The 19,359-nt window shown below is 35.2% G+C and overlaps 1 protein-coding gene and 1 pseudogene across 4 annotated transcripts in view; one reads left to right on the plus strand and one right to left on the minus strand.

Annotated features, from left to right (window-relative positions):
- Nucleotides 1-19,359, minus strand: part of OPHN1 (oligophrenin 1) — a 487,931-nt gene that overhangs the window by 176,074 nt on the left and 292,498 nt on the right. For all 4 annotated transcript variants that reach the window (XM_012733926.1, XM_012733925.1, XM_004694439.2 and 1 more), the window contains exons 7-10: nucleotides 11,600-11,710; nucleotides 9,047-9,151; nucleotides 7,196-7,325; nucleotides 5,042-5,142 (exon numbers count right to left, since the gene is read on the minus strand). In XM_012733926.1, coding sequence (XP_012589380.1) covers nucleotides 5,042-5,142; nucleotides 7,196-7,325; nucleotides 9,047-9,151; nucleotides 11,600-11,710 — 447 coding nt within the window. The remainder of the gene's footprint in view (nucleotides 1-5,041; nucleotides 5,143-7,195; nucleotides 7,326-9,046; nucleotides 9,152-11,599; nucleotides 11,711-19,359) is intronic.
- LOC105854497 lies at nucleotides 15,803-16,234 on the plus strand (annotated as a pseudogene).

A 19,359-nucleotide genomic window follows, 5' to 3' on the forward strand; every position in this document is an offset into this window, starting at 1 on the left:
TCTAAATGGAGAAACAGGTTTCTCTTTCCGTTTCATAAGGAATCCTATATTAAAATTGCTTAGGCTCACAAGACTGCAGTTTCACAAGCAATTACTCAATGAAAAGGGAAGAAGGAAAGAAAAACTAAAGAGGGCTTGATCTCATCTGCTGCCTGGATAGGAAGGTTATATACACTCTTTGCCTTGCATTTTTCAGTGCACATGCCTGCGCAAGAGATAAAGGGCCTAGAAGTTTACTATCTAAAATAGGGTCTTTAAAGTCTGGAATTTGGAAAGCAATGATGTAGGGGAAAAGAAAAAAAAGGGACTACAAAACAGTGCTGCTTATAAGCACTTTCCAGTCAGATATATGAACTGAGTTGTTACAAAACTAGAACAAACTTTGTACTGCAGCAAAAGGTACAATATTGGAAACACTGAAAGTTGCCTTTTCAGCAGGTAGACTGGAAATGAAAGGATTGTTTAAAGCCATGAATGAGCTTCCTGGCTAATATACAGGCATGGATGAGGATCCTAGAAACCCTATTTGATATCCTTTGTCAGGGATACATCCCATGTCCAATCCACAATCAAAGTAGAGTGGCAAAACTATTATTTAAAGGGAAAAAAAAAGGCCATTTTCAACAGTCTGCCACCAAATGTTAATCTTTTTAAATAAGCCACAAAAGAGAAACTTCCATGGAAAATAGAGGCATCAGGCCCCCAGACTTCAAACTACAAAGCCATAGTAACTAGAACAGCATAGTAATGAAACAAAATCAGACCCACCGGCCAATGAAATGGCATAGAAAACAGAGAAATGCATCCACACATATATGGACAACTAGTCATTGACAAAGAAGCATAGAATTTACAATAGAACAAAGGCATTTTGTTCAATAAGTGATGCTGGGAAAACTGGACCACCACAAAACAAAAGAATGAAACTAGACCACTACCTTACACCATGAACAAAAATCAACTCAAAACAGATAAAAGATCTGAAAATAAAACATAAAATGCATAGAAGAAAATTTAGGTAAAACACTGAGACATACATCTCAGTAACATCTTTGAAGACTCATCCCCCAAATCAAAGAAAGTAAAGGAAAAAAAATCAGCTGAGATTACATCAAACTAAAAAGTTTCTGTATAGCAAAACAGACATTAACCAGAGAGAGAGAGAGAGAGAGAGAGAGAGAGAGAGACCCTACTGATAGGGAGAAAATGTTTGCAGTCCATACAACAGATAAGGGAGTGATAACAAAGATGTGCCAAGGACTCAAATGACTCAATAAACACAACCGCAAACAATCCAGTTACAAAAAAATGGGCAGAAGAACTTAAAAGATGCTTTTCCAAATGGCCAACAGACATATGGAAAAAATGTTCAACATCCCTCATAATTAAATCAGGGAAATGAAAATCAAAACCACAAGGAGATATCACCTTACACCAGTAAGAATGGAACATATTGAAAAAAAAAATAGTAATCATAAATACTAGCAAGTATGTGGTAGAAAAGAAACTCACCTACATTGCTGGTGGGAATGCAAACTGGTCCAGCCACTATGAAAAGTTGTGTGGCAGTTCCTCAGACTACTAAATATGGAACTCCTATATGACCCAGCAATTTCATTCCTAGGGATCTACCCAAAGTTACAAAAACACTAATTCAAAATGATACCTGCACCTCTATGTTTACTGCAGCACTATTTATGATAGGCAAGACTTGGAAACAATCCAAATGCCCCAAAAATCAGATGAGTGGATCAAGAAGATGTGTTATATTTACAGAATGGAATACTAATCAGCAATCAAAAAAGACAAACTCATGCCACTTGCAGCAACATGTATGGCACTAGAAAAGATTATACTCAGTGAAGTAAGTCAGAAGGAAAAAGAAAAATATCAGATGGTTTCACTTAGAAGAGTATATAGAAGAACCAAATAAGGCAGTAGAGAAAAATAGTAACAATAAAAAACATAACAAAACAAAACAGAAATATGCAGACAACTATAAATTAGAAACATTCTGCAGGGCTGGGGAAGGAGAGAGATCAAAACAAGGGAGGGAAGAGCACAAGGGCTATGGTGATGGCACATGGGTGAACTGGTGGTGGGAATTCTACAGGGACTACACCTGAGAAAAGCCGGCAATCACTGTAAAAATGAAAAATGATGTAAATGCACATATATATGTGTGTGTGTGTATACATACACACATATGTATACATATATGCACATGTATATATAAACTATACAGTAAAAAAACATGTATTTTTTTCTCTCTTTAGTCTCTTTCCCTCCCCTTCTCCTGCAAAGTCTCTGATGTATAAATTTTTTATTGATATTTGATTTTGTTGTGTTTTGTAAATTGCTAATAACAAATGAAAATTAATAGCTCCAAATAAGAAGCAAGTATTAAAAATTAAAAAGCTATTTAGAATTCTGTTAGTAGTATGATTAAATTGGAACTATTTCACAGTTCCAATTTGTTTAAATCAAATTAGTGTAAGGTGAGCTGTGTGTTAAAAACTATGACAGGGAAAATGACCAAATTTTCCTACAAATTCTTAACTACCTAAGTTGGATTTTTTTTTTAAAGATTTATTTATTTATTCATACAGAACTGGGGCACAGGCCAGAGATGCGAAGGGTGAGACGATTCACTAGAGACAGAGCGGGGAGCAGAACAGGCAGATCGAGGAAGTACACTGCTGAGGGGAGCAGCGGGCGGGTCAGGAGAGGTCTGCCTCGCCATGTGAACTCCTCCGGGGCAGGCGGGAATCGAACTCATGAGGAAGTGGCTTAAGCTTCGTAGTGTAGTGCTTTAACCCGCTGCGCCACCAGGGAGGGCCCCTAAGTTGGATTTTAATGTACCACTTTCCGTCCTTTTTCGTACTAAGGTACCAGTTCTACACATGATTAGGGGAATAGGTTCATAACTCAGCAGATGTGTGTTACAACACACCCATGACCAAAGCACCAAGGTCCTTTACCCTAGATCAATCGGGCTCTTACCTCCTTAATTGTCACCCCCTCCCTCTGGTAGCCTGAGTTCTGCCATCATATTTCTAGGGTTTGGTTTGTTTTAGTCTTGTTGTTTCTTTTTTGCTTTGTCTCTATATTCCATATGAGTGAAACCATCTCATGTTTGTCTTTCTTCTGACTTGTATCACTTCTGACTTGTATCCACTCCAGTTCTACACATACTGTTTCAAATGGCAAGTTTCATCTATTTTTAATAGTTGAGTTCTCTTCCATTATGTGTGTGTATAGATAGATAGATAGATAGATAGATAGATAGATAGATAGATAGATAGCTATAGATATAGGTATAGATATATAGATATACAGATATATAGATATATATAGGTATATAGATGTATCACATATTTGCAATCTACTCCTCTGTTGTTGAGCACTGAAGTTCTTTCTATAATTGGCTATTGTAAATAGTTCATGTACCATTTTCCATGCTAACAAGTAAAACTTGCAATACCTCTAACAATTTGTAAAGAATGGACATTCTTAAAAACATGGAATTACAACTAAGATGGGAAAAGGCACAAAATGATGCAAAGATAAACTATTGTAAAATTTTTAAAAATCATGCTTTAAGACCCTATCTGTATAGTTTGTCAGACTATCAGCTTTAAATTTAAGAAACTAGGGAAAAGGAAGAAGGCAGGGGTGAAGAATTGGAGGTTGTATGTGTATGAGAGTCAAGACTAAGTTGCTCCAAGTGAATCAACTATCATTTTTGTATATAAATCTCATCTTCATCTTTTGGGTAGTTCATGAATTTTGGGGGGACAGAAAAGGCATTAACTGCTAAAAGATATTTAAGAATTACAGAGAATTTGGGATAGTGTTTTTTTTTCTAATTTTAATCAATATAGCCTTTTAAAAAGATGAATTTTAGTATGAACATAAGGTACATACGTTTATAATCTTTTTGAATTAGTGCTTTCATATTGTTTGCATAAATACTTAAGAGTGTCATATCAGGATCATATGGTATGGCTACTTTTAGTTTTTAGGGAATACTCAACATCGTTTTCCATAGTAGCTACACCAAATTACATTTGCACCAAATTTATGCAACAGTTCCTTTTTTCTCAAACCCTTCACAGTCTTCTTTTTTGTTAGTTTCCAGTCTTTTTTATCTATGCCAGCCTGTGAAATGATATATCATTGGCCAAGATATGGAGACAACCTAAATGCCCAGCAACAGATGAATGATAAACAAGCTGCAGAACATATACATATACATAAATTCAATGGAGTACCACACAACTAATAAGAAATATGAAAGCCCGCCATTTGTGGCAATATGGATGGAATCTGACATGATGATGTAAGTAAAATAAGTCAGGAAATCAAAGACTAAGTCAAAGACTGGATCATTTTATTGATTTATGGACTATACATAAACAAAGCAAACAAACTAACAAAAATAACTCTTAGACTCTGAGAATAATATAGTGGTGACAAGAAGGGAGGTAAAGGGAAGTCGGAGAAATAGTAGCAGGGTTCAATTTGATAGTGTGAATGCCCCCAGAACATTTTTGGTAGGTACAGTAAAGTATATTATCTACCAGGTTTGAAGCTATATTCTCAAGTTTATATAATATTATAAGCCAATGGTAAATAAACAAAATTTAATTTTAAAATAATAAATCTAGATAATAATTTATATCTGAAACACTTGCCACTTAAAGAATTTGACAGAGCCTTCTCAAAAGCAAGAAGTGTTCTCCTCTGATTCACTCAAATTTTGCATATTTAGATGGTAGAATGTGACAGGTACTTGTAATAATTTTTAAAATGGTCTCAAAGAGTACAAGCACTTTCAGAAGTTTGGATGTAATTAACAGAGTTTGCTTACTCAGCTTGAGTAGTATCTTACCTAATGCAAAGAGACCAAGGAGAACAAATCAAGTAATGCCCTCACATGACAGCAATGGATTTGATTTTTTGACATTCAGTCAATACATGCTTTCTGAGATGCAGTTACAGATACACCTCCAAAACTATGGCACACAGAAGAACTGACCTGCTTAGCACCTGGTTTCTGCTCCATTGGGGTCATGGTGAGTGTTTTGGTCTCTTTCTCATACTGGCAGTAGTATTTCACCCAGGATATTCCCAAGGCCCCTACAAAGATAGGCAATAGTGAGCTGCCAGGATAAATTTTTTTGACTGTATAGTCAGTACAGTCCTAGGTGGAAGCTGGGTACAGCTTCCTCTTCACAGTTATGCCCCAGCTACAGGCCTACCCTTCCCCTGAGCTTTAGCTCTATAGTGCCAATTTCCTACTGCAGATACGGAGAGTAAAACCCTCTTCAACTGCTTTCCACATTTCTTCTAGCTTTCTTCACATCACTCTCCTTGTCATGTTTCCTATGAACAGCACCACTAAACATCTTATTGCATGAGATGAGAACAATCTTCTGCTCCTTTCCTGTAACTTACCCCATTTGATCACTATTTGTACTCTGCTTATTCTATCTCATACAGTCCTGTCCTTTAGCTACCTTCTCTTCTCCGTGACTTTTTTTTTTAACTTTTATAAGATACTTTAAACAAAACAAAAATTCATGATTTTTCCAATTAATTATTTCAGTGTCTCTTTCTCTGGCTTCCTCCATCTCAGATCACCGCTTTTTACACCATTATCAACACCTCAGCTAGAAAAATATTTTAAAATATATATTTCTATTTACATCATGCCTTTTATTATAAACCACCCATGACTTTCCCACGGTCTCCAGACTTTTTTCCTGGCACACAAAGCCCTTGATAATGTGATCATATTTGTTCCATTTTTTTTTTCTTTTGCCACCCTTTATACCTGTGATCCTGTCTCATTTCATTACTTTCAGCAACCAAACAAATAAGTGGTCATATAATTTACAATCTAAATTCAAGATCTATTAAGGAGTGAACTGGGCACTAATGAAAATTACAACAGAACAACAGGCATGAGACAGGATCATTCTTGGCAACAAACATCCCACAAATAAACTACACTCCAGAAAGCTCTGTGCCTTTATTCATAATTTTCTTTCCCTTTGTTTTTCCTCATTATCTACCAAACTCACAATCAAAACTCAAGCTTCAGTTCATATATCATTTCCTCAGCGAACTGATGAAAGCCCCAAGTACTGTTCTACACATTTCATTATAACTGATACATTTGTGTGTCTCATCAAACTGTGAAATATAATGAGAACAAAGTGGGCACTTAAACATCTTACTATGCATAGATTGGATCCCCAAAACAAAGAATTCTCCAACCTGAAATATCAATAGCACTCAGATTGAGAAATACTACAATGCAGATTTGAAGAGATGAACTTGAATATGGGAGAAATTAACTGTTCTAAAGGAGGTAAAGCATGATAATAATGCCATGCTGAATGGATTGCAGTGATTTTTACAGATGGTAGCCTCTGGATACGCTTTTGCCAACCTCTGGATATCTGACTCCCTTAGTAGAATAATCCTGGGCACAGAATAAATCATAGGCTTTGAGGACACTAGGTCATAAGGAAAATCAAATAACACATATAGGTTCATATAATGTTATTTAGAAGGTAGAAAACTTGAATCCTCTGCAATATTGAGTAATTGGATGAGTAAAATCATTTTCCCAGGTTAGTTACAAAAAAATAATAACTGATCTTCCCACTGAAATCATGATATCTGTTTACTGTTTTATCAGCAACCATATGATTCTAAGGCAGTGAATGATATCTGTATATTAATAGGAGTGCAGGTTTGGGCATTTCACAAACCTGAATTTAATTTTAAGCCTGCCACATGATTATTAGGTGACTTTCAATGCTGAGCTTTCCAACCTTCAGTGGTACCATGCGGAAAATGGGACTGATAATGTGTTTTCAAAGATTAAAGAACTTAATGTGATGCCTGGAATATAGAACGTATAACAAATAATTTTCAGCATCTATTCTGGTACCACTCACTTTGCCCCAAAGAGTCAGCAGAATGATTAAACAATTAACAATCCACATTTTGAATCTTTAATCTCTCCCTCTCTTTTATTTTTAGTATTCCCAGGATGCTCTCTAAAGAGTTGTAGTTTTCTGGGGCCTGTGATCAATATGTGTGTCTGCAGTTTGCGAGACAAAATGGGAATAGTACAAGTATACTGAAACCCAGAGGGCAGCCCTGTATTGCCACACACATTTCTCTTGTGTATAGAGATAGCCTTCAATAGTTGGCTGTCCTGGAAGCTTGCATGTCTGGGGAGCGTCTTTCATCCTTTTCTTAAGCTCTTCCATCTCTTCCCGGGTACTGGAGAAATGATTTCTTGTCTGTCAAGATATCACCATCATCATCATCAACAACATCATAACAATTAAGCATTTACTAGTCAGAGACTCAGAATAGAGTTTTCATGGCTGATACATGTATTACAGTGTAGCAACAAACAGATGTTGAATTGCATAGTGATTAGACTAATTTTATGGAGCACTATGGTACTAAAAACTAAGAGGAAAATACAAATATAATAACAATATTCTCATAAAGCCTCATGTCTGATATTGGGAAACACATAAAAGTTCCAATAAATAAGGGTTCCTAATATTCTGAGCACGAGTTTGACCCCTGCTTCACAAAAACAAGGCTCCCAAAGATAATATTACCAAGGCAGTGTCTAAGTTCTGATTCAAGTTCTGTCTATATAACTGTGAAGCAAATTTGGGTCACTAGGATAAAATATGTGACATAAGTCAATCACCATTTTAGTTTCCATGCTCATGAATAATGAAAGCTAATGGCAATATATATTTAAAACTACACAACTAAAACACAATGACAAAACACAATTTAAACTGTGAATATGAAAATCACTAGAAATAGTGATAAGTTCCTTCGTGTTCAGTGTCAAGACTATGACATGATGTCGGTGACGGTGATGATCTGGGATGACACATCTACTTTGATGTGCTCTGTTAATATGATTCCCATACATATACACGCACAGACTTCTTGTTAAACTCACATATGTCAAGTTATATTTGGTGAAAGATTCAAGCAATTATCTTAGTTATAGAAAAAGTTTGTAAATAAGCACAACATAGGAGCCCTAAATTTCTGCTAAAGAAGAGAACCCAGGAAGAAGGAGCATACCCAGTATGAAAAACAGTAACAAGTCTAAATTAAAATGTTCCTCAACAACCATATGATGTGCAGTTCCACTGTGACTTCCAGCCTTTTTCACCTAAAAATACATCTATAAAATTTAGGCAATGTAACAACTAATTCCTTCTCTGACTCTACTAAGGAGTCAGTTGTTGCACACTGTTCTTTAAAAATTTTGGTCTTAATTCTGTTGTAGCATTTACCACTAAAGGATTTATGATTTATCTGTGCTTATTTCTCCTTCCTCCAAGAAATCATATACTCCTTCAGGACATTAAAAACTAATATGCCTCATTATAGAATGTTCAGTATCTTTGCCAATGCCTGCAAGAGAGTATATATTCATAAATGTCAAATAAGTAAATTAGAAAAACAATGCATTGACAAGAACGGGAAGGGTTTGCCTATGCTCCACATAAAAACAGTATAGGAAAAAGGTTGATAAAATCCTTGAAAATAACTTAATGCTAATAATAAGTTGTGAGAAAAGGAAGAGAATGGAAAATGGGCATTTACAGCAATGACCCCCCCACAATGAGAATGTCTTGCCTAGGAGGTAAGTAGCATAATACCTGTGCTTAAGGAAATCTGTCGCGGGCTTTCAATGTGGAAAAGAGGCAGCAAATTAACAATACTAATAACTATTTGATAGACAAAGATATTGATGGGTGGGAGGGTGAGCTTGGAAAATGATCAGTCTCAAAAACAGAGAAGAGTTGAAACTGCAAGAGCAAAACAAATCCAGCAACTCAATATATTTGCGATGAATACCAGTGTGTTCTGACAAATTGGGTTGGTGTGATAACCTAGAATTCCAAGGCCAAAGTCATAGGGATCAAAATTCAGTAGGCATGCAAATACAGGTCACATATCCCACATAGAAACTCACATTCTGCAAACTTAGCTGGAGTTGCTGTTTGTATGGGAGGAAATCCTGTGTGAGCTCTACAGTCAAGCTGTTGGAAATGAAGAGGCTATGAAGAAAGGCCAAGACCTAAAAAACATGCAAAAATAATTTTATCACTATCATCTCATTCATCAAACACAGGAAACAGAAGAGTAGAAAAGAAACCCTCCACAGTGTTTGCCAGTACAATGTTAAAAGTAGTCATGCAAGCGAAAACAGATCTATATATATAGATATTTATATTGGATCAGTTCCTAAAACTAGGAACTACAACTACAAATTTTTTCAATCAGTTTCTTTCCAAATAGCACATAACATGATTCATATTTTGACAGTATGGCTATATATTGGCTTTTCTCTCTATAAGTAGCCTCAAATTTGTCACAGATTAAATGTCTGATAAATACTTGAATAAAAAGTGAATAAATGATAGTTAAATTGATAAATGAATGAAATAGGACTTTGTGTATTAATTAAAAATGTCACAATGCTTAAAAACCAAAGGAATCTACATCATCAAGCTAAAAACCAAAGGAATCTGAAACCATTTTCAAATTAGAAATATTTCGGTAGTGTTGCAGAAGGCATACAAATGTTCTATATAAATGTTCAAAATAAACATTTAAAATAAAGTATGATTTTCATCGATCAAACAGACTGTTATGTTAATTCAAAGAAGGAGCACTTTCTCTTTGGCTTTAAGTTATAAGTGTAGGAAGATTTAAATTTTAAGCGCTTACTGGTTTTCTCTAATACCACGACAGTGCACTTTTCATAAAGACAGAATTTGAATCAGTCTTCTTCAATATAGAATACCCAGTATCACATACTGCACCAAACACTTAACCAAAGCTCAATAATTGTTGGTTGCATAAATGAAAAAGTGCCTGTTTGTACAAAATAGATACATACAAACATAAACACAGGTGCATAGCTTCACAGAAATACATGCTCGTGTGCAATATATGCATGTGAATACACACAACCACACATGCATGCATGTATCCATATTTACAAGCAGACATTCACAAGTAGATAAAGAATTTTATAGGTAAATGCAAAATTTGGGAAGAATGGTGCCACAATTTTAACAGTGATTATGTTTCAACAGAAGACTTGTTGTTTTTTATTTGTTTTTCCTGCAATTTTTTTCTCATTTCACAGCAAAATGAAGTGATTAAAAGTTGATAAAATTCAACATATTAATCAATCAAATCAAGGCACATCATCTTTTTATTGAATTAAGGGAATTTAAGTGGAAAAATAAAGAAGATAGAAATAAAAATAGTTGTCTCTGCTGATCTACTATAAGAATGAGACCATTCTCAGCAGGCTGTCAACACACATTCTCCTTAAGCCTGGTGGTTTAAATAGGTCTATTCCTTTGTGGAACTAATTAGCAAGATACAGTGCAGTTTCTACTACTACTTCGCAAAGTCCATTTTCAGCAAACTCAGACTGTTATCATTCCAGAATATGTCAACATCGCCCTGGAAGTTTGTGCTGTTATTGTGAAGGGCACCAGGGCACCCTGCTGAGGGACTTCAATCACATCAATGACAAACAGGATCTCCTCAGAAAGAAAAGGAAGAGAATCCAGGCTGACAAAATACATTGGTTACTGTTCACAGTCTCTGTAGTCATGACCAGGACATGATTAAGGGACACTGGGCTTCTGCTACTGGTTGAGGTCTGCATATGCTCACTACCCCATCACCATTGTGATTTAGGAGATTAACAATAATTTCTGGTTTATAGAAAAAATCTCTTGAAAGAAAATTACACTCACAGGGCTTAGGTGAGTGCAGGCGTTGCTTGTTCGGTGACTCAAGCCCACAAATATGAGTTATTTCTTCAAGGAAGTGATACTGAATTTATATCAAATTCTGTTCTTTTGATTTAGCAAGCAATGACAGTGAAAAACAAGAATAGCAGGACATTTTGGAATATAAATGTATTGCTGAAAGCTAATGAAAATGATTGAAGTTGTCTAGCTACAGAAAGGTCAAGATGCTGGATGATTCCTGGATCTAGACCTATTTGTGATATATGTTTTAAGATGCAATAAAAGTTGTTACTGATTTCGGGGAGGGGAAAGAAGTACAAATAATAGAATGGGAAGTCACTGGATACAACGGATGTACATTCTTAGAACAGTGTCCGGTAAATCATGGGTACTTTCAGAGGTTTTCTGAATGAATGAGGAAAATGAATAAAGGGGAATGAGCTATAATTAACATTAAGGGTGGAAGAAAAGTTAAGGGACGGGTGGAAAGAGAGGAAAAGAAATAAAGAGATAAAGAAAAAGCATAGTTAAAGTGAGAAAAATGTTGAACAGAAGGTAAGATGGGAGGGGGTGGATAGTAGGGAGAAAGCAAAAACATTTTAGCTAGTGTACCTACTTTCTTCACATTCGTTCACCTTTAAATATTAATTACTCTTCCCAATCTTAGAGATACCAATTTTACAACCAAAGTTCTCCACAAATACAAGGTACTTGGGAAATATGTTTGATGACCAAAACAGAGCACTTACTGGCTCAACAATATTGAACTTCTTGGATTCTTGAACTTCCTGAATTTGATATACATAATCAAGAGAAGACTCGAAGAAATTATGCCTCTCCTTGTCCACCTGGAGATCTGCCTGTAGAAGAGATACACATGCCACAAATCATTACAGTCATTCATGAAAATCAGCGCTTACATATGCAATAGTATATCACTGAGCAGTGATATATTTTTTTTGCCTACTGAACCAATAATGATTTATAACATTATGAAGATTTCAGGAACACAACAGTTTAAACCATTATTTGTACATACTACATTATGTTTGTCACCAGAAATCTAGTTTCCATCTATCACCATGCAGTTGACATCTCTTACATAAATCTGCCACCTTGCCTCCCTGTTCTTGTAAACACTTCTTTTTCTTATCATGTGAAAGTTGGATTTTATTTTAAATATTCATTCATTTGGTTTTTAAATCATATATGAATGAAATCGGATAAGCAGTGACCTTATCAATTAATTTCACAAATAGGGAATGTGGAGCCAAGAGAAAAAATGTGAGGGATGTAAGACTTCCTTTCTTTCATCAATAATCAAAGAGCTTGGAAACTATCAAACACATACTCATAGAGGGATAAAGTTGAATGTAAAAACCAACAATTCTCTTAGATTCAACAGAGAATTGAAGTCAGAGAAAAACACTGCTGCCTCATGAATTCAATAGATAAATGAACACTTTTCAGAACAGATACCCAGAAGTAGAAGTCTTATTACAGTCATTATCAGACCTTATTGAAGTCTCTAAAGAAATCCAAAGACAACAGGGAAGATCAAAACAAAGACTAGAAGATATATTGGCCTCTTGCAGTTACAGCTCCAGCAAACTACTACTCAATGTCTAAATCCTAATCAGATAAACATAAAACCTCAGGCTAAACGTCTATCTACCTCAATTTATTTTAACCAGAGCACTAACAGAAATAAAGGATGTACTTAATGGACTTATTGACAGATTGGATAAGACTAAGGAGATAATTGGTAAACTTGGAAGATACATTTATAGAAATTCCAAAAACTGAAATACAAAGAGAAAAAAGATGAAGTAGATAAAGCAGAATATTTAACCATTAGGCAATTAAAAAAGGTTTAAGACATGCATGTTAGGAATGCCAAAAAGAGAGAAAGAGAAGAAATATTTAAAGCACTAAGGACTGATAATATACAAAATTAAAGACATATACCAAGCAACAGATGGAGACAGTGCAGGGATCAACGGGAGGAAACAATACCAATATCAACATGTATAAATATCATATAAAAATGAATTTTTTTTGGCCCTCCCTGGTGGCTCAGCGGGTTAAAGAACTGCACCTAAGAAGCTTAAGCCACTTCCTCATGAGTTCGATTCCCACCTGCCCCGGAGGAGATCCACATGGCGCGGCAGACCTCTCCTGACCCGCCCCGCCCGCTGCTCCCCTCAGCAGTGTACTTCGTCGATCTGCCTGTTCTGCTGCCCACTCTGTCTCTGGTGAATCCTCTCACCCTCCGCATCTCTGGCCTGTACCCCAGTTCTATATGAATAAATAAATAAATCTTTTAAAAAATGAATTTTTTTCAGAGACAGATAGAGAGAAAATATTTAAAGACAGTAGAGGCAAAAATCAAGTAACCTATAAAGATTGAAGGATAAAAATTCTCTCAAGTAGTAGAACGCAAAGGAAGGAATGGGAAGGGGGACAAAACAGGAGAGATGAACACAAGTGAATATGGCGTCGATTCATGGTAATCCGGTGGCGGGTGAACTATGAGAATTACAATGATGTAGTAGAAAGAAATACTGAAGTTAAAACAAAAAGATCACAATTTCAGAACTCTGTATATAGTGAAATCGCAGTAAAACTGAAGGAAAATTACAGAATTTGTCAAACAAAAATTGAAGGTTCTGTTGCCAGTCTGTTGCCAGTATACTTGTAACACAAGAAATGTTGCAAAGTGGGCCTCCCTGGTGGTGTAAGGGTTAAGTCTCAGTTCTATCATGCTCTTACTGCTGCAACTGAGTTCGATCCCTGACCAGGGAGCTAACCTACAGGTCACACCCAAACTCTCCGGTCTCTCCTGCTTGTCCCCTTAGCAGTATATTTCAGTAAATCTACCTTTTCTGCTCCCAACTCTGTCTCTGTTGAATCGTCTCACTCCAACCACCCCACAATACCTCTGGCCTATATCTCAGTTCTTCTATGTATAAATAAATAATAAATTTTTTAAATGTTAAAAAGTTCTTCAGACAGAAGGAAAAGATATATCAAAAATATGTACAATATAAAGGGATTAAAGAGCACAAGAGAAGGAATGAATGAAGGTAAAATAAAATCTCACATTTTTCTTACTTGTAAGTGATCCCACATATAAGAATTTGCTCAAAATAATAAGTGTAGCACTGTATCTGGTGATTATAAAATATAATACAAAATGTGCAATGACTGACAGGAATATAAGGGACTTTAAGGTGAAATTGGAAGTCTTCTGTTATGTTTCCTGCATTACCTAAATAGCAGCATGATGTTATCTGCAGTTATGTAAAATATGAAATAATTATAAATACAATTACAAAAATGTATTTTAAATGAAGGATAATTGATAATATTAAAAGAGACCGGAAATGGGAATACATAAAATTTTTGTTAAAAAATAGAAAGTAGGGCTCCCTGGTGGCACAGGGGTTAAAGTCTCAGTGCTACAGAGCTATCACCAGCCATGGCAGTATGAGCTTAATCCAAGGCCAGACAAGTAAACCACATGGTGCAGCAGACCTCTCCTCTGGCCCAATGCTCCTTCACCAGAGTACTTCAGTATATCCACTTGTTCTGCTCCACACTCTATCTCTGATAAATCCTCTAACCCCCCACACCTCGGGCCTAAACCCTAGTTTTTGTATTCATAAATAAAGAAGTGTTCAATAAATATGAAGTAGAAAAACTCTAAAAGACAAAAATATAGAAACAAAGAACAAAGGTAAAGAGTGAAAAATCACTATCACCCACCATAGCTATTAATCCAACTATATCAATTACTTCGAAGGTCAATGGTTTAAACATCCATGTTTACAAGTAGATATTGTCAGAGTGCATAAAAATAAAATAGGCTATCACTTTAAATATAAAACATACATTAAATGTAAAGCTATGGAAAAAGATATATCAACATGAATCAAATGAAAGTTCTAGTAACTATTAATTTCAGAAAGATGAAATTTAGAGCGATGGCAGATATTAAGAAAAAGAGGGGTATAACATGATTGATATGGATCAATTCTCCAAGAAATATAATAATACTTGTTATGAACATTAGAACATCAAAGTATATGAGGTTAAAATTAGAAGGGCTGCAAGAAAATAGAATCCATTATTAGCATTAACTTCCTCACTACATACCTAAAGAGTTATATACAAATAAAACAGTTCCTGAAAGAAAACCAGTTGATAAATAATTTCATAGAGAAAAGTGACATGACAGGTTAGGAACAATTTCAATATAATTTTTCTTGGAACACTATTGGGCATCAGCTCAAGAGAGGGATGAACAATTACAACATAGAGCCTTTATCTGTTGTTAGTTAAAAGGCTCACGTACAACCACATGGGGGGCTTTAGCAGCTCTGGGCTACATTGAAATGGGAGTAAACATAAATTAGTGTGGAAAACAGAGGGGCCCATCTCTAGAGAATGATATGGTTTGGGACAGTAGTGATCAGCAATTTAACCCTAGTGGAAAAGAGAAATGCCATAAAAATAAACTCAATGACAGAATAAAGTCCAGCAGGTGAAGAACCCTGTACCCCTGCCACTAAGAGTACTTGAGACCACTGCAAGGGACAGTATAGTGTTTAGCTAAGATGGGGGTTGTTAGCTTGAGCCTGTGGTTCAAAGAACCTAGCCAACATAAGTTTGATCTTGTTGGAAAAGCCTGGACAGAGGAACTTGATGTAACTGAGAAGAGGTCTACCAATTGTCTGGCACATAAGAGGTTCCTCTATATAAATGCTGTTTGTATGATAAATAACATTATCCCATTCCAGCTGGGGGCATTGTTACAGTAAGATTCAACAAAGAAAAACTATAAAACAACAAAAAGCAAATAACCAATGCAATAAATTCCTACATTTTGATCGTTTTTCCAAACATAAGTAAATTGAATCCACCAATTAAAAAGTACAAAGTCAGTTTCCCCTGGCTGGCAACATGGAGACAAGACAATGCCTTGAGTTACTGTAAAAGATGTGAATTAGTAGGAGTTCACCAGAGCTCTGGAAGTCTTCCTCAAAGTGTCTAGGAAGCTGAGAGTTTGGGAATGGGTGGACACCGTCAAGCTGGTCAAGCAAAGAGAACTCAATCCCTATGATGAATACTGGTTCTACACATGGACTGATTCCACAGCAAGGCTTCTGTACCTCCAGAGTGGCCCTGGGGTTAGCTCCATGACCAAGATCTTTGGGGGATATCAGAGAAATAGTGTGATTCTCCATGGAGTCCTCCAAGCCCCCGAGGGGTTGAAAATGGTGGAAAATGACCAAGATGGGGGCCATAAACTAAAATCTCAGGGGCAGAGAGATCTGGACAGAATTGCTGAACATTTGGCAGCTGCCAACAAGAAGCAATAGAATAAATGACCTCGGGTCAATAAATTGCCTCATTTATAAAAACGAATGAATGAATGCATAAATAAATAAATAAAGATATAAAGTGACTGAGTGGACCAGAGGGGAAGAAACAATTTGTTTTTGTTCACAAGAAACTCTTATTGCCTCTAAAGAAAAATACAGGCCTAACTTAAAAGACTTTAAGAGCATGTTATAACCAAATGTTTTTTTTTTAAATGCAGATATAATTGTACTTCATCAGGTAAATTAGATTTCCTATTTAAAAAGGTAATAAAAAAGGATGTACATAATATAAAGATTAAAGGCATCATACAAAAAGAAGATAAAATTACATTAATGCATACAAAATGATGGCATATCAAAATACTTAATACAATTACTATAACTAAAGAGTGACAATGACAGCAACATAATAATAATAGTGGCTTTTAACACCCTACTTAAAATTATGGGGTGATCAAGAAGCCAGAAAAAAAAAAACAAAGAAACAATAGCTTTAAATGACAGGCTACATTACATGGGCCTAATAGTCACTTAGAACAGTTCAACCCCAAATAAAAATATTAATATTTTATTCTGGAACACATGACATATTCTCAAGAATAGACCATAGGTTAGAAGACAAATAAAATTTCAATAAAATTATGAAACTAATATGTTATGCTATTTGTTTCATCTAATCATAATGCCAAAAATTTAGAAATCAACCACAGGAAAAATGAAAAAAACCTCAAATATAGATTTAAAAAAATGCTTATCAACAATCAATGGGTCCAGAAACTTATTAAAGCAACAATTTAAAAATAGGTGTTAAGTGAAAAGTCAATATATGTCATCAGAAACTATAAAGCCATAAAAAGCACAGTAAAATGGCAGACTATACAAAGCATAATACTCTCTACAAATAATGTAACACTACATAAAATTTTGAGAAGAAAAAATGACTTAAAAAAACAAACCAAAGTAACTTCATATCAAAGAACATTAAATATATGCAAATAATTTCAACAAGAGGTATAATATCTGTATAATCAAAATACTATACACTATTAATAGAGATAGAACAATATAAAAAGAGATGGGAAGTTATATAATGTTATGGATGGGAGAGATAATCAAAATGACCAACCTAACAAAAAATATGTACAGATTAAATGCATTTCCTGACAAAATCCCAATTATATTTAAAAAAATAATCAAATACTAAATGAATATGAAAAAAAAGTATAGCTATCATGTTACCAAGTTTTAATCTGTATTGTAAAGCAACAGTAATTAAAACAGTATGGTATTAGACTGGAAATATACATAGATGAATAGAATAGGCTTAAGAGGCGAGAATAAGGCCACATATAAAAAAACATATAATTTATAACAAACATGCCATGAACATGTAATGGAGAAAGAAAATATCTTTAACAAATAGTAATGGAAAAACTGGACCACCACATGTAAAAGAATAAAAGTAGATAACACTCCTACCTCCATATCCCAATTAAACTGAAAATGATTTAATGATTCATGCATAACCCTGAAACTCTAAGATACATAGAAAAAAAAAACACAAAGATGATATATTTCATGACCTCTTTGATAGAGATGTCTTTAGGGATACTATAAAATGATAAGAGAAATAAAAGGAAAAATAGATATCTGGGACAATAGAAAATTTAAAAGCTATGCACAACAACAGAAAATACCAGCAGACTATAACTGCAACCTACTTAATGGGAGAATATAATTGTACAACATACATCTGACAAAGTATATAAATAACTCATCAAGTGACACAATTAAAAAATGGACAGAGGCCCTCCCTGGTGGCACAGCGGGTTATAGCACAGCACTGAGAGTCTAAAGCCGCTTCCGCATGAGTTCAATTCCCGCCAGCCCCGGAGGTGACCACATGGTGTGGCAGACCTCTCCTGACCCTCCCGCTGCTCCCCTCAGCAGTGTACTTTGACCATCTGCCTGTTCTGTTGCCCACTCTGTCTCTGGTGAAGCCTCTCACCGCCCCTGAGCCTCTGGCCTGTACCCCAGTTCTGTATGCACAAATAAATAAAATCTTTATATAAAAAAAAAATGGACAGAGAGCCTATATAACTACTTTCCTAAAACATGATACAAAATGTCCAAAATATATGAAAAGATGTTCATAATCACTTCTCATTTCGAATATGCAAAGCAAAAGTACAATAAGATCAACTCAAAGTTGTGAAATTGGCACACATCAAAAAAACTACTAACAGCAGTTGTTTTAGAAGATGTGAATAAAGCAAAACCCTCATACCCTGAGGTGAGAATGCAATTTGGTGAAGCTATTTTTGGAAATACTATGGATGTTCCTCAAAAACTATAAATAAAACTACCATATGATACAGCAAATAAACTTCTAGGTATCTAGCTGAAGATTATGAAATCATCAACTTAGAGTTATATGCACCCTCATGTTTATTGCAGCATTATTTGCAATAGCTACGATATGGAGGCAACCTAGGTATCCACAATTATAGCACTGCAAACAGAAGATGTGGTATAGATATTTAACAGAATAGTATACACCTATAAAGAAAGTGAATTTTTGTCAAAGCAAAATGTATGGACCCCAATGGGTATTATGTGACCCAAAATTAATAACATGAAGACAAATATTGGATGATTTCACTTGTATCTGCAATATAAAATAAATTATAGTATGAAAGCTGTAAGTGGGTAAACAGATAAAACAAACCAGACTACTTTGAAAACCAAAATGAAGTTACCAGTTCAAGGTAAGGGTGGAAAATAGAGTGGATATAATGGATGGTTGTGACTATTTTGTTTTATAATTGTTTTGTTTATATATGTATATATACACACATATAAACCTATAGGTAAACACACATATATGTAAGCACACACATGTATGTATGTATGTATGTATGTGTGTATGTGTGTATGTATATTAGAATAAAAAAGACAGAAAACAAGATTTAAGGACAATACAAAAATAAGAATTTAAGATATTAGAGTATTGGGCCCTCCCTGGTGGCACAGCGGGTTAAAGCACCGCACTAAGAAGCTAAAGCCACTTCCGCATGAGTTCGATTCCCGCATGCCCCGGAGGTGACCACATGGCGTGGCAG

This window comes from Condylura cristata, unplaced genomic scaffold, assembly GCF_000260355.1.
Source record: "Condylura cristata isolate star-nosed mole 26May11 unplaced genomic scaffold, ConCri1.0 scaffold00043, whole genome shotgun sequence".
Taxonomy (NCBI): Eukaryota; Metazoa; Chordata; class Mammalia; order Eulipotyphla; family Talpidae; genus Condylura; species Condylura cristata.